Source organism: Molossus molossus, unplaced genomic scaffold, assembly GCF_014108415.1.
Source record: "Molossus molossus isolate mMolMol1 unplaced genomic scaffold, mMolMol1.p scaffold_m16_p_1, whole genome shotgun sequence".
Taxonomy (NCBI): domain Eukaryota; kingdom Metazoa; phylum Chordata; class Mammalia; order Chiroptera; family Molossidae; genus Molossus; species Molossus molossus.
In genome coordinates this window covers 136,814,020-136,830,741 of record NW_023425344.1, presented here as the reverse complement: position 1 = coordinate 136,830,741, position 16,722 = coordinate 136,814,020, and the positions used below count along the sequence as shown (strand labels likewise).

The following is a 16,722-nucleotide window of genomic DNA, read 5'->3' as shown; positions in this document are numbered from 1 at the left end:
ATTAGGGTGGTAGTAGTAAAGACAGAGAATGGGGCATTCATGTAAGAAATATTTTTTTTTTTTTATCCTCACTCGAGGACATTTTTGCATTTATCTTCAGATAGAGCGGGAGGGAGAGAGGGGGAAAGAGAAAGAGAGAAACATCAACATGAGAGAGACACATCGACTGGTTGCCACCTACATGACCCCAACTGGGGCCGGGGACAAACTGCAACCGAGGTACATGCTCTTAGCTGGAACCGAACCCGGGTCTCTCTGGTTTGCGGGCTGATGCTATAATCGCTGAGCCAAACCGGCCAGGACTCTTGCAAGCTTATTTATTTGAGTACACCCACTGCAACCATTCTTTGTTCCCTTCAAGATTTTGACGCTTTGGCCTTCTAATCAGGTAGTAAAACTTATTGCTCACTGACCACCACATGTCCTCACTCTATCTTTCATTCTTATTTTTTTACTTTAAATAGTCCCTATTTATTTTGTTTAATTTTTGTTGTTGAGAAAATTACAGATGTCCTCCCTATTTCCTCCATTGAACCCCTCCTTCCCGCTCCCACCGCCTTTCTGCTTTTTCCAAACTGTTGTCTGTGTCCATTGGTTATGCATATATGCATATAAGTTCTTTCTTTGGCTTAGCTCTTCCCAACCCCCACACCTCTTCATGTCCTCATTCTTTATCCAGCTTAGATTCCAGGGACAGCAGTGTCATCACTACTTTGAATATACCCATGGCTCCCTTTACCCATCTTTTCTTCCATCACACTCATCTAAATTCAGTTCTCTCCTTAACGCCATACTGCATCTGAGCAACAGAACGTGGCTAGGGAAACACACATTCACCTTAACTGGTCTCACTTGGGGTTTTCAGTATTCCCTGTCACCCCTTTGCCTTTCTCTAATTAACGTACTCTTTCACTTCCTTGGAGGACTGTTTCACACCTATTATCTCCATAAAAACATCCAAAGTCACCTTACATCTCTCACCTGATGACCATGTCTCTTACTTGACTGAGAAAACAGTAGCAGTCTGAAGAGAACCCTTTCATCTTCCCCTCACCAAATCTACCAAGTTACTTCTAAAACCAGCCCCTTCACTTCTCCATTTATTCACCAGCCTCCATTCCCTCTCTGCACAAGGACTTTGCTTGTGCAAATGTCCTGTCACTCTCCTACATTATCACCTTCTCCCACTCTACTCCGTCACGGCCAGCAGCATACAAAAATGTCTGGTTTAAGCTCCCAGATTAAATTGGTCTACCTTTCACTCTGTGATTTTTCTGTGCTCATCATTATAGCTGCTTCTTGGGAAAAAAGTCTACAACCTCTGTTTTCCTCATCTCCCATTCTTTCCTGAACCACTCCAGTCAATACTTGTCCCCACCACCTCACTGAAACTGCTCTCCTTAGAGATCAAATAGTTCCCTGATATATCATTCTCATTGGAACAAATTCACATTTGTAAAACAAGCAATATAATAAAACTGCATTTGGTTATTTAATAACTCTAAGTAAATGGATGTACTTTGATCATACTGGATAGAGAAAAAAAGTGTGTGTGTGCATGTATATATATATGTATGAACATACATATATATATTCATTTTTCTTTTTTTTTTAGTGTTTTTATTGATTTTTTTAGAGAGACAGGAAGGTAGAGAAAGAGGGAGAAACATCGATGTGAGAGAGAAACATCTATCAGCAGCCTCCTGCATGCCCCCTACTGGAGATGGCACCCACAACCCAGGCATGTGCCCCAACAGGAATGAAACCGGCACCTCTCAGTCCATGGGACCACACTCAGTCCACTGAGCCACACTGGCCTTGCAAGAGTATATATTTTTAAACTATGCTGCTGCATTATTGACTTTATCTGCTTTTTCCCTAATGAAATATATGTACATGCAAGAAACTATATAGAATGTGTATAATATATACCCAAGTATCTATCAACCAGCTTAAGAAATAGACTAATAATGATACCTTTTTATTTATTTATTTTTATCCCCACCTGAGTGTACTTTTCCATTTAGCTTCAGATAGAGTGGGAGGGAAGGGGAGAGAGAGAGGGAAACATGATGTGAGAGAGACACATTGACTGGCTGCCTCCCACACTACCCTGACCAGGGCCAGGGATGAACCAGGACTGAGGTATATGCCCTTGACCAGAATCAAATCTGTGACTCATTGGGCCATGGGCAGAAGCTCTAACCACTAAGCAAAACCGTCCGGGGCTAATAATGATACCTTTAAAGCCCTCTTATGTCCCGCCTTGATGCCATTTCCTTCCCTCTCCCACAAGGAACCACTATTCTGAATTTTCTATGCATTATTCCTTTGTGTTATAATTTTGCAGCATCTTTTATGTGCCTCATGGTTTTTCTTCTTTTTAAGAATAGTTTACTGCCCTGGCCGGTTTGGCTCAGCGGTTAGAGTGTCCGCCTGCGGTCCAGAGAGACCCGGGTTCGGTTCCCGCTAAGGGCACGTACCTCGGTTGCAGTTTGTCCCCGGCCCTGGTTGGTCGTGGGGGTGGCAGCCACTCGATGTGTCCCTTTCACATCAATGTTTCCCTCTCTCTCTCTTCCTCTCTCTCCCTCCCACTCTGTCTGTACAAAAAATGGAAAAATGTCCTCGGATGAGGATAAAAAAAAAAAGAATAGTTTACTGATTTGTAGAGAGAGAGGAAGGGAGAGGGAGAGAGAAACATTGATGTGAGAGCATAACATCAATCGGCTGCCTCCTGCATGCCCCCTACCGGAGATCGAGCTTGCAACCCGGGCAGGTGCCCAGATTAGGAACTGATGGCAACCTCCTGGTACACAGGATGTGGCAAACCAACTGAGCCACACCAGCCAGGGCTACATATTTTCATTTAAATGAAATAGTACTATATATATCTAGAGAAGTGTTTTCTCAATCAACAGTAAGTTTATGAAATTCATCTGTGAGACTACATGAGGAAATAGTTCATTTAGTTTCATCGATATGTGGTATGATAGTATATGGACCTAATACAATATTTTCTACAGTGAACGTGTTAATTATAAAAATTAATTGAAGTGCTACACACATACAGAAAAGTTCACAAATTCTAAGCATACAGCTCAGGGCATTGTCACAAAGTGAACATTACAAACTAGTTTAAGAAATAGGAAACATGACCAACACCCAGAAACCATTCTTGAGTTCCCTTCCCTGTCCTCCCAAAGGTCACCACTATCCTCATTTTTAATTCAGAGATAAGAAATGTTTTTGACTTTATGTAAATGAAGCTAGACAGAATATAATCTTCTGAATTTTGGCTTCGTTTCCTCAATATTATATGTGTAAGATTCATCCCTTTTACCTGTAGCTAGAGTTGGTTCATTTTCATTGCTGTGTAGTATTCTCATATATAATATGCCATAATTTATCCATTTTTTGGTTAATGAACATTTGAAAACATCCAGTTTTTAACTGTTAAAAATAATGCATCTGTGAGCATATGTATGTGTACATTTCTCTTGGGTACATATCTAGGGATGGAATTGCTCAGTCATAGGGTGGATATACCATCTTCTTTTTTCATTCTTTTGATGGATGATTGTGTTGTGCTGCTATGAACATTTTTATATGTGTGTCATGGTCCAAAACCATAATAGGAATTCAATAGAATACATACACAGGAATGAAATTGATGAGTCAGACATGTATATATCTTCAAATTTACCAGGTAATGGAAAAATTGTTTCCCAGAGTTGTTTTACCAGTTTACAGTCTCAACAACAGAGTATCCATTCCTTGCTCCACCTTCTTGCCAAGGTTTTATATGACTTTAAATTTTTTCTAGTCTGGAAAGTGTGTCATGGTTTATTGTGTTTTTAATTTCATGTTTTTGATTACTAATGAGATAGACATTTTTGTTTATTGGCCATTTTGATTTTTAAAATTTAATCTTTTCTGCTTATTTTTTAGTGTGGAGATGTACTTTCCTCAAAGTGACTCTTGGATTGGTTTGGCACCCCTAAACATTCCTCGCTATGAATTTGGAATATGTGTTTTAGACCAAAAAGTGTATGTTATAGGTGGTATCGAAACTGATGTGCGTCCTGATTTCACTATCAGAAAACATGAAAATTCAGTAGAATGCTGGAATCCTGATACAAATACCTGGACTTCTCTGGAGAGAATGAATGAGCACCGAAGTACCTTTGGAGTAGTAGTACTTGCAGGAGAACTTTACGCTTTAGGTGGTTATGATGGACAGTCTTATTTACAGTCTGTAGAGAAGTATATTCCAAAATTGAGCAAATGGGAACCTGTGGCACCAATGACTACAACACGAAGCTGTTTTGCTGCAGCTGTGCTGGATGGAATGATATATGCCATTGGTGGGTATGGTCCCGCCCACATGAACAGGTATTTCACTTAATCAAGCTGTAGATTTTTAAAGTATTATTAACAATGATTTCTTCTTTTTAGACAATGTGCATGTTTAAAATAACTTCCCTTTTTAATTTTTAAAGTAATTGGTAGACATTTTGGAAATTTAATCTGCTCTGTGAGTGTAATTGTAATTGTTTTACATGGGGATTTAATACAAACCTAAGAATCAAATACCTCATTAAATTTTACATTCAATCAATATAAATGGGTAGATTTTAAAATTCAGAAATCTAAAAATAACTTAGATAACTTTAGATTTGGGGTGGTGTGTGTGTGTGTGTGTGTAAATAGCCTGTTATTGCATTGCTTAATAGAATAAACATGTAATTCCTACATGCTTACACAATATTATAATTTATCATAAACTTAAATCCTTATATTCTGGATTCTTACTCTATAATCATATATGTTATGTATCTTGAGTGACGCTAGAGTCTGAATTTGAGATTTCTGTATTTTGTATTCTCTCAATAAAGGAGAAACATACTTGAGGAAAGTAAAAGCATGATGTGACTGCTTATATGGAAAATTAATCATAATTTAAAAAAAGAAAATTAATCATAATTTTGAATCTTTGTTGAAAATTGATGTTCCAAACATTTTATCTCTAATACTAATTACAGTAGTGTGTGTTTTATTTATTGTGAGCATTTTAATGAAAGAATATATTGTGGTTTGTTACCTGACTGAGGAGTTAATAGCACTACAGCATCTCATCTATGCATTTGTATGTATTTCTGTGTTAGGTAAAGTATTTCCTTTTTTTATTGTTCCCTTAGTTGGAGGAACAATATTTGGGTCCCAGCATACATTTCTGTTCCTTTGAAAAGTTGCTGGCAGAGACTTTAGATACAAGGTTAAGTATTTTAGTTTTGAGATAACACTCTGGAATTTTAAGTTTTTGCTATAGTTTATCGATTCTTGTCCAGTGGTTTTGCTCTAATGGTTTATTTTTTTTATTTATTGATTTTAGAGAGAGAGGAAGTGAGAGAGAGGCAGAAACATCGATGAGAGAGAACATCAGTTGGCTGCCTCCTGCATGCCCCCCACTGGGGATCAGGCCCACAACTTGGGTGTGTGTCCTGACCAGGAATTGAACTGGTGACCTCTTGGTACATGGGTCGACGCTCAGCCACTGAGCCACACCGGCCGGGTATTTTTGTGCTAATGGTTTTTATTGTCGTGTCCTTTCAGAAACAGTTACAGTTTAGTCTATATTCTAATCTAGTCTACAGTCGAGTCTCTATCCAGAATTATGTCACTGACTCTCAAATACTTTAGGATTTCCTGAGAAGTTCGGTTACGAGCAGAACAAGCTTAATAAGCTTGCCTTTGTGCTTCTTCAAGGAAAAGCATAGTCTACAAGGCCTACTGCAATTTTTTAGGCAGTGTTTTTGGAAATTCTGATTTGATTCAGATTTTCGTAATACAGCTAGAAAATGCCAAGTGTTCTCTAGAATGCTGATTTGACTTAAATCCCTGAAGTCTCCTGAAACACTCTGAGATTATTATGATTAGCCAGTTTGTGTTATGAAATCTGCAGTGTTTGCTTTGCGGTAAACCACCATGAAAATTCTCCTGTAAGAAAAGAAATCCCTCTTTTTTTCTTCTCTCCCCTTGAGAAAACTCTCAGTATCCCTAGAATACATCTATATTCAGTTTGTGATTTCCAAAGTCCTTTCTCATGAATACTCATTGGACATTTTTCTTGCATGGATCCTTTGAGGTTGTATTATTGCCATTTTTGCAGGTGAGAGGAAATGTGACACATCCAGGATCACACAAATCCAAAGTGGTAGGACTGGGGTGCATTCAGCTCTAGATATGCTGCACCAGCACTCGAACTCAGGTTTTCTGACTTCAGAAGTTCTATAACCATAACATACCTCGCTGCTGACACAATATAATGCGATAGCATGTGGCTGTGTTTGCACCTGGTCCACAATGTAAGCTTTTATTCCTGCACTCTCATCAGTGAAATAAACACATTTGGGACAAACAACTCTAGTTTTATGTCTGTCTATTTTATTTATGAAACTTTTTAAAGTTCAAATGGTGGAGTTTACTTTTGCTTTAGTAGGAATAGTGACACGAAGAATATGTGAATTAATTCTTTCTTTTGTGAATATTTGCAGTGTGGAGCGTTATGATCCAAGTAAGGACTCCTGGGAGATGGTTGCATCTATGGCAGATAAAAGGATTCACTTTGGTGTGGGTGTTATGCTGGGCTTTATTTTTGTGGTAGGTGGACATAATGGTGTCTCACACTTGTCAAGCATTGAAAGATATGACCCTCATCAGAATCAGTGGACTGTGTGTAGACCAATGAAAGAACCCAGAACAGGTAATAATAACTTTTAATTTCTAACATATAGGACCGTATTATTATAGTGATTTCTTGGAGTAGTAGTTCTTTGGAATATAATAGTAAAGAATATTACTTGTTCAGAAAAAAAAAAATTTTGTGGTAAACTTTAGAGACAGCTAGATTAGACAAAATTACATAGATTTCTTTACTGCAATTTTAATACACCAGTATGCACATTATCATGTCTTGAACTTGGAGAACACATTTTGAAAAATGCTGGTAACAGTGTATCTTTATTTATTTATTTTTTTTTAATCCTCACCCGAGGATATTTTTCCATTTTTTGTACAGATAGAGTGGGAGGGAGAGAGAGAGAAACATCGATGTGAAGGGACACATCGAGTGGCTGCCACCCGCATGGCCAACCAGGGCCGGGGACAAACTGCAACCGAGGTACGTGCCCTTAGCGGGAACCGAACCCGGGTCTCTCCGGACCGCAGGCCGACGCTCTAACCGCTGAGCCAAACTGGCCAGGGCAACAGTGTATCTTTATAGAAACTCTTGTCCACATAACAAGTGTCACCTTTTTATATGTTACATACACACACACACACAGAATCCTTGGATGTTCTGTTTTGTTTTTATTGCACATCAGCAGTCTGTAGGTTCATTTTAATGTTCTCTTCTCCTCGAGGGGTATAATTGACCAAGAAAAGGTTGAAATTCAGGGTTCCTGGAGAAAAACAAATACATCAAGGGACAAAAATCTTTGAGTCCGACTAAAGAACATTATAAGGGGAAAGTTATAAGTTACTGTTGGACTACGTTAGAGTAGTCTTTGCCTTTGTGACTTAAGAAACTCATGAAACAAACATGCAAAGGAAACTGAAAGGAACAAATGGAATGAACTATTTCAGTTGCTACTAGAATTAGTTTCTGTGGTGTCATTGAGAGAGCAAGCCATAGAAAAATGAGAATGTAAAAAATGTAGGTAGCCTTGTTCTTTTTAGAACTATAATATATTAAGTAAAATTTTCAGAGCATAAATTATGTAGCTCTATAGATATTTTAAATATTTCAGTATACAAGTTCCCCTGCTACTCGAACAAAGAACATTCCCGTGAAACCCTCTCTAACAAAATGGCTGAAGCCTAGAAGCAATTGCCTTAGGACACATCTTTTTAATGGATGCCCAAAATAAACTGAGATAAAGCAAAGATGCTCACAGACCAAGTTCAGAGCTCTGGTGGCTTGATGTGGAGAGGCTGAGTTCCCAGGAAAGGAGCTCATGGTGCCATTTTCCCTGCTTGGGGTGCATGCTGCCTCTGTAACCATTTGCTGCAAAACAAATGCTGAATGCTAGTTTCACTTTTTGCCATTTTGTGTAAAAAGGAAAATCGTTTTGATTTCTTTACATCAATGAAACAGGTACAGTTGACCCATGAACAACATGAGTTTGAACGCTTGAGTCCACATATACATTTTTTTCCCCAAAAAAATACTATATATATTTTTTTTCTATTCATTATGATTTTAACTTTTTTCCTCTAAGTTACTTCATTATAAGAATACAGTATATAATACATGTAATTACAAATTATGTGTTCATTAACTGTTTATGTTATCAGTAAGGCTTCCAGTCAATAGTAGGCTATATTAAGTTTTTGGGGAGTCAAAAGATCTCCTCGGATTTTTTTTTTTTTTTTTTTTATCCTTACCCGAGCACATTTTTTTTCCATTTTTTGCTTAGATAGAGTGGGGAGAGGAGAGAAAGAGAGAAAGAAACATCGATGTGAAAGGGACACATCGAATGGTTGCCACCCAGGGTCAGGGACAAACTGCAATCAAGGTACGTGCCCTTAGCGGGAACCGAACCCGGGCCTCTCTGGACTACAGGTGGACGCTCTAACCGCTGAGCCAAACTGGCCAGGGCTCTCCTCGGATTTTTTAACGTGGAGGTGTTGGTGCCTTTAACCCCTGCATTGTTCAAAGTTCAGCTTTAATGTAGGACTTTTGTAAAAGCAAAATGGTGTAATGTAAACTTTCAAAATCCTGATAAAAATGATTTTTTTTCCCTTATTGATTTGAAAGAGAGGAAGTGAGAGGGAGAGAGAGATAGAAACATTGTTGAGAGAGAACATCGATTGGCTGCCTCCTGCACGCCCGCCACTGGGGATTTGGCCCACAACCTGGGCATGTGTCCTGACCGGGAATTGAACCAGTGAACTCTTGGTGCACAGTCGACGCTCAACCAGTGAACCACACCAGCTGGGCGAAAAAAGATTTCTTTAAAAGTATATGTAATTACGAATTGAGAAGAAAGCATATGGAAAGATATATACTGCATTCTTCTTTTTCATGTTCATTCCTATTCATTAAAAATATGTTGCCAACATTTTGATTCATAAATAGTCAAGGTGGGTAGTGTATTTTTTTTTTTTCCACTTATCTTCAGATAGAGTTGGGGTGGGGGGAGAGAGAGAGAGACATCGATATGAAAGAGACACATTGATTGGTTGCCTCCCACACGGCCCTGACTAGGCCCAGGAATGAACTGCGACCTAGGTTCGTGTTCTTGACTGGAATCAAACCCACAGCTCTTCAGTCCACTCTAACCACGGAGCCAAACTGGCCAGGGCCTTTGTAAAAAACTCATCCAAGCCTTTACTAAGTACCCACCATATGCACAATCCTGTGCAAAATATTAAAGGATTACAAAGATGAATTTAAATATGGTGCCAACTCAAGGAGTTTGCAATCTAATGATAATGACAAATAGTTGAACACAAACTGCAGGAAAGGAATGACTGCATTTTTATATTAATTCTTTTTTTATCCTCACCCAAGGACATTTTTTGCATTTATCTTCTGATAGAGCGGGAAGGAGAGAGGGAGAAAGAGAGAGAAACATCGATGTGAGAGAGACACATTGACTGGTTGCCACCCACATGACCCCAACCAGGGCCGGGGACAAACCTCAACTGAGGTACGTGCCCTTAGCGGAAACCGAACCTGGGTCTCTCTGGTCTGCAGGCTGATACTCTAGCCGCTGAGCCAAACTGGCCAGGGCACTGCATTTTTAATAGTATTTTTCTGTGGTGCAGGAGAGGGAGGATAAGATTGGAGAGCAGAGGTGAACAACGTCTTCAACTCTTACTTTACTTTTATACTCAGGGATATTTTCCCTTTGAGCTCATATTACTATATTGCTTATATAATTAATACTAGATTGTTGAAATGTATTTCAAGACAACATTGAAATACAAATTCATTTTTTTCCTGAGGAGTCTTACTAGATGGTTAATGTTTTCCCCTCATTTTTATTCATCTTTCCTAGGAGTTGGTGCTGCAGTAATTGATAACTACCTTTATGTAGTCGGTGGTCACTCAGGGTCTTCCTATCTGAACACCGTGCAGAAATATGACCCTATCTCAGACACATGGCTGGATTCGGCTGGCATGATATACTGTCGCTGCAATTTTGGACTAACTGCACTTTGACAAGTGTGGACTCAAGGAAATAGTGAGGTGATGAACCTCGTGCCGTATGAAAGGATGTCAAATTTTCTAAAACCCTAAAGCTGCATTGCTTTCTTTTGAACTTGAAATGACATGAAAACTCAATGTTTTGTTGGGTACTTTGAAATGACAAGTAGCTTTGGTTGTTCTTGATTACACAGTGAATCGATAATCAAGAAGGAAAGATCTTGCCAGTTGGGCACTTTTTTCCCTTCTAATTCTGGCATAAAGGACTTTTATGTTCATAAGTGTACACGTGAAGAAAACCTTGCTGTTTTAAAATGTTGGCTTCCTTCCTCCTTGATATGCACCATATTTACTGGGATGAATGATGCGACGTTTGGATGCTGGAGTGTAGTGAATGACTGAACACAGTGCTGACACTTGGATGTAAATGCATATGCTTCACATTTTAAATAAAGGGCCGTGCGCTTTTTTGGGGGTATTTCTAAGGGGTATAAATTATATGCCATAGTGAGTCAGCTGGACATTCTTCCTGTTAAATGGCTTTAGGGCTGGGGATGTAATAACTTTGCAAGACAAATGCTTTTACTGTCATAATATTTGCAGGCCTAGTTAAGGAAGTCATATTTGCTGTTTATATCTTTTTTAGATGGCAGGTCAGTGCTGGATGATATCTTCTCCAGCAATGCTATGCTAAGCATGGATAGAGTTAAGCATATCAGTTTCTTTTTTGTCGTAGTACATCAAGCTACCCAGTGTTGATGTAAATAATTGAGAAATGTTTAGTATCACTCTTAGTGCATATTGCTTTTTTCATATATCCTTATAATAAGTTGTGTTTAAGACATCTGTTTGCTTTTTCAAAGTGTTCAGATATAAAAATGGTGCTAACTGTAGGCGTTCTAACAAGGATACTATGGCAATGTTCTTTTGGTTGTTCAGTATGAGATATGCATGACATGTTTTGAGAGTATTTTTTTTTTACTGGCTTGATTTATTTCTTCTTATTAAAAATGTTAGTGAGTATACCAGTGTTAACATCAAAAAATCCAAATGCTTATGTTTTGCTTTCCATGGTTCCTGAATAGTGATTTAAAGATACATTTTTAAATTTTCTTTCTTCTTGTGCTAGATATTACATCCTTCTTAAAACAAATATATGCATTAAATATAAAGTACTCCGCAGTTATACATTACTCTGTACATTTCTTAGGTAACTGAATATTTTAAAGTTATTGAGGAAAACTGGAAATTCGGTGTTTACTTGAGCAATAGTTCTAAATTTGGTTCTACTTTGACAAAAGATAATATTTTTTAAGAATATGTTTTTATTGATTTTTAATTTTTTTACTTAAAATTGCTTAAAACAACCATTTTATTTGCTGTGAAGCAGCTATTTGGGTTGGGTTCAGTTAGTGGTTCTTTTGCTGGTCTTGCCCGGGTGACTCGTGTAGCTCGAGTCAGCTGGTAGATTGCCTGGAACCTGTGGTTTAGGGGCCTCAGCTGGGACAGCCTGTCTCTGCTCCATGAGGTCTCACCCTCTGTACACTGGTCCAGGCTTCTGCAGGTGACTGTGGTTGCTCAAGGGAACCCAGGTGACACAAAAGAACCACCCAGCTGATCTGCACATATATGCAAGGTAATAGGTGCTTTGGGCCATCCAAAGGAAGAACTTTCTATCAAATGGAAATAAATCCATCTATTTATATAGTGTTGGAAGGTGATCACTGACCTCTTTTTAGGAATACTGCAAAGTTGACTTGCAGTGCAGAAGAGAGCTAGACTCTAACCTATAAGCCTCATCCAATGGCAAAAATTCTAGTTCTATAATACTATGTGCAGGCCAGGCCAGCTATTTCAGAAAAGTACTGATAAGACCTAATCCTTTTGAATGCAGAAAAGGTGACAAACCACACAGCTTGTCACCTCAAAGGGGTCAGAATATGACCAGCAAAAATACCTACAAAATACTTCTGTTTTTATTGATTGTTTAAGGAGAGAGGAAGGGAGAGAGACATAGAAACATCTATGTGAGAAACATCAATTGGCTGCCTCCTGCAGAACTCCTACTGGGTACTGAGCCAGCAACCCAGGCTTGTGCCCTGATTAGTAATGGAACCCAGACCTCTCAGTGCATGGGACAGCGCTCAATCCACGGAGCCACGCAGGCCAGGCAAAGACATGATCTTTAAAGCAAAATTATTTGCTGTTGCCAAGTGACAGCTTATTTAAAAGAAGTGGTGGACTCACTTTGTTTTAGCAGGTTTGAGTAAATGTCTACTAGACTTGAGCACCTTACCTTACATTTTATTAGGATGTCGGTACTTTTATTTATGTTACTGTAGTCATTTTATTTTATCTTATTTTTCATGATTTTTTAAACTTGCCCACCATCTCTTTATAGTCACTGCAAAACCAGTGTATATTTGTAAGAAAAATTCATACTGCATTCTTAAGTGCCATAAAAGATCTAAACTGTTGTTAAGAAGCCATTAGTAATTATAAAACCTACATTAATTTGATAGCATACATGTTATGTCTTGAAACTGCAGCTGGGCAATTTGCTGTTTTCCTTGTTCTTCTGTAAACTGCCAGTTGTAGACTTAAATATATACTAACAAACTATGTAAAAATCACCTTTAAACATAAGTAGTATCATGCTTTATGAATATTTGCACAGATTATAAAACCTTGCAAGTGATTTTTAGTTTCTTCTAATTAAGAACTCAACAGGAGCTACTAATGAACTTGACAGCCTGAATAGTTTGTATGTTGCTTATTTAACGATATATAGCAATAACTTTAATTAATTTGAATATTGAATAGAAACAAGGTGCACTATTGTGTTTGGCCTAGACTTTAAAGAAAAGCAAATTAAAATAGTTTTCATCACATGCTTAATTTAAAATTTCCCAATTTAATGTTCTATTTATATCAATAAAGTTGTTAAATACATCCTGTTATTCCATATTTAATCCTTCCTCTCCACAAGGAAATTTGAAAGACTAGAAAATTATTTTAATTGTGAACAGAGCTATACTATACATTTTATTTTAATAGTGTTTTAGGCAATGTATTATTGCCACTATCAAATTAGTGTAAAAGATGTAAATCATTTGGTAAATTCGATCCAAGACATCTATTGATTATTGATTTGGAGAAATTTTAATTTCATGTTGAAGAAGACTAAATGTGAAATATTTTGGGCAATAATAGGAGCCATATACCAGAGGAAAAAATTATGAAAACCTGTAGAGGAGGAGAAAAAAAACAAATTTAGAAATATTTATTTCAGATTTGCTAAGCCTACTGTACCATTCCTAATAACTAGGTATTAATGTGACCTGACAGCTAAGAAGTTTACAATACAACCTTCTTGTACAAATTTGTGAGGAGTGTCATTATGCAGATTCTGCTGACAAATTGTAAATTTAAAGCCACATGTTTCTTATGTTAAAAAGGATAAAGATATTTGATTATAAATTCCCACGATTAACAAAGTTAGAAGAAATGTTGTATATTCAAGGAGAAGACAGCTATTTAAGATTGCCCCAAAAATATATTTTTTAAAAGTGATAGTGAGAAATAGAGATTGTCTAATCATTTGGAAGATAATTGCCTTTTGTAATTATTTTAAGGTATAATCACTTAGGAATGTTTGACTATTTAATATTTGTTGAATATAGTAATAGAACTTAAGTGAATTTTAATGTAGGCCAGAGGATATTTATTTAAGTTCTATGTTATTTCTAATACTTTTTTAGATATGAGTGAATATAAAATGATAGGAAGTGATATCAAGTGATAGGAAAATGGCATTCATTAGATTTTGAAACTTAATTTTGATAGCTTGATAGATATGGAGGGTCTACGGTTTTGTATGAGATATTGTGCTAGATGCTAAAGAGGGTAGAAATATAAATAAAATGCAGTCTTTTCATTGAAAGAATAAAATATAGTGAGGGACACCTACACCCAAATAACTATTGTGGTAAAGTGTGAATCTAATTTCTTATCTCCAACATCAGAAGAAGTAATCAAAGACCCAGTTTATGTATAAACATTTGTATCCTTTTGTATTCAGTTAGGTTTTATTGGCATGAAAGAAAATTATGAAAAAACCTAATGTCAATAGAATTCCAAATTTCCCAGAATTTGATGGTATATTATCTAGTTGAAAAACAGAATTATAGAAGCTTAAAAAAATACTAAGTACATAATCAAGGCTGTGGCTGACATTGATGAAAAGAGATGCACATATGATGCTCTGTTCGTTTTCAGTTTGGGTGTTGAATTTCTAGTATCGTCACCTAAGTGCTCATTTTCGGGAAAATCAGATTCCACAATAAATGTACTGCTTAAAGTTCAATCAACTTGTGATCATCTGTATAACCTCTGTAGTCTGAAATTAAGAAATTATAAGATGTCACATGTCAAGTTAACATCCAGTTCTTCCTTTTAACCTTTTTTTCTTTGTAAAACAGCACTTTAAATTAGACATGATTTAATTAGATCCAATTATTCTGTGGCTGGATATATACTGGATTTTCACTTACACTATGTTGATTCATGTATCAATGTTGATACATATTTGAAAAGAGTGAGGAATACAGGAAGTTTTAAATACCATAGGTTTACAAGTTTTGTTATTGGTCTGAATATGTGGTCAAAATAAAAATCCAGTTTACATTTCTGCAGAGAGAAAAATTGTTATCCATGTGTCTTTCATATTTCACATATTTAACTAGAGGTAATTTATTGTTCCTTTTGTCAAGTTATGTGTAAGTCCCATTTATTTTAAAATATGAAGCAAAAAGTTCCAAGTTTGCCTTAAAATACAAGTGAAATTAAAGAACTGGATAATAATACCTATATTTTTGCCTTATGAATTGTGCTGTACCATAAACCAGAGATGGTTTTGATTTTAACAGGATTTTGAAATTTTGTAGATGTAGAGTACTAGTATATGTACTCTCTTGTAAAGAATGTGATCTAGTGTGGATTATGTTAATATTTAAATGTTTTTGTATATGTATTTTACCTCTGAATAGGTATCTTTTTAGCATCAGGGTTTCATTTTACTTTTGTTTACATAGTTAAAGTGGCATTTAACCTGTTGAAGGTTGTGTTCTTTTGTCCTTTATTTTAAAATTCTTTGTATGTACTATTGTGGTAATGCTCTGTAATGACTGGTTAACTTTCATTTAATGTGAAGTGTTTAGAATAAATTTGAGAAACATGACTTCCTTTGTGTCAATTGTTGTGGACTGACTTAAGCAAATTCTGTCATGCTTAAATTTTTGGTTCTTCTTGGTAGATAGGTAGTGGCCACAAAAGTTGAGGTGGGTGTAGGTAGCCATACATTCACAGGCTTATTAAAGAAACATTGGTAAGAAAGTAGGCCCAAGTGTTCAGTGGGTAAGTTCAGTACAGTCCCAGCTTTCTAGTCTTTAGATTCTCTAACCAGTCTTTAAGAAAGGTGTGCTTGAGGCAGACAAGGTAACATTCCAGAGGATTTTGTTACCTTTGTGACCAGCAGCAGGTAACCAGCAGCCCTGCTTAAGGAAGGGCTATAAACAGCAGCTCCAGGTGCCAGCTTTAAGGATGTTGGACACAAGCTTGAATGGATCCAGATAACCTGTCCACGCAAGAATCGGAAATCTCTCATATTTTTAGATAATCAACAGTCTTGGATTTTAATGGTTTTCCTTAGCTTACAAATCGTGGTTTCTATCAACATTAACAATACCTACCTATTTGATTTATCATAAACATTTATAGTGTCAAAATAATATGATATAAATAACAATGAATGCAGTTAAGATGCCTTTATAATTCATTTTTGTCCTTAGAATATATTTCACATGAATAAACAAAAATGCTCCTTTTAGAGTCAAACTGAGTACTTTTTTTATTTGCTCAAAACATCATTGCTGTACATTTACTATACACATTGGTTATTTTAACTCATATTTTAATTTCTAGGGATATACTTTTAATTTTTAAAACATTTTTATTGATTTTAGAGAGATAGGAAGGGGCAGTGAGAGAGAGAGAGAGAAACATCAACGAGACTGGCCAGGCTACTTTTATTTTTAAATTATATAAAATATTTATTTGACCCTAAAGTTGAAACTATATGAGAATACATTAAGTTTTGTCTAAATTTCCATGTCTTCCACTCTAATTTTATTCTCTTGTAGGTAAATATATTTATTAGATGTTTCTTCCGTTGTTTCATTTTGAAAATATGACTACATCCCTTTCCCCATTATCTTAAAAAATACATAGTATACTGTAAAAACACTGCTCAACTTTTTTCACTTATACATTCAGAGGATTATTCCATATCAATACATGGAGATAAATTCTTATTCTTTTCTGCAGTTATATATAGTACGTTGCTATATGTATATACAAGACATAGGAACTTTAAGCAGTTTGCTGATGGACATTTAGGTTATTTTCAGACTTTTTCATTTACAAATAATGTTGCAATGAATAGCCTTGTG

The 16,722-nt window shown here is 36.5% G+C and overlaps 1 protein-coding gene across 3 annotated transcripts in view; it reads left to right on the top strand.

The window, feature by feature from the left end:
- KLHL28 (kelch like family member 28) overlaps positions 1-12,281 on the top strand; it is a 36,807-nt gene extending 24,526 nt beyond the window's left edge. For all 3 annotated transcript variants that reach the window (XM_036253244.1, XM_036253245.1, XM_036253246.1), the window contains exons 3-5: positions 3,949-4,392; positions 6,555-6,763; positions 10,065-12,281. In XM_036253244.1, coding sequence (XP_036109137.1) covers positions 3,949-4,392; positions 6,555-6,763; positions 10,065-10,228 — 817 coding nt within the window. In that variant the 3' untranslated portion in view covers positions 10,229-12,281. The remainder of the gene's footprint in view (positions 1-3,948; positions 4,393-6,554; positions 6,764-10,064) is intronic.
- Positions 12,282-16,722: the final 4,441 nt, after the last annotated feature.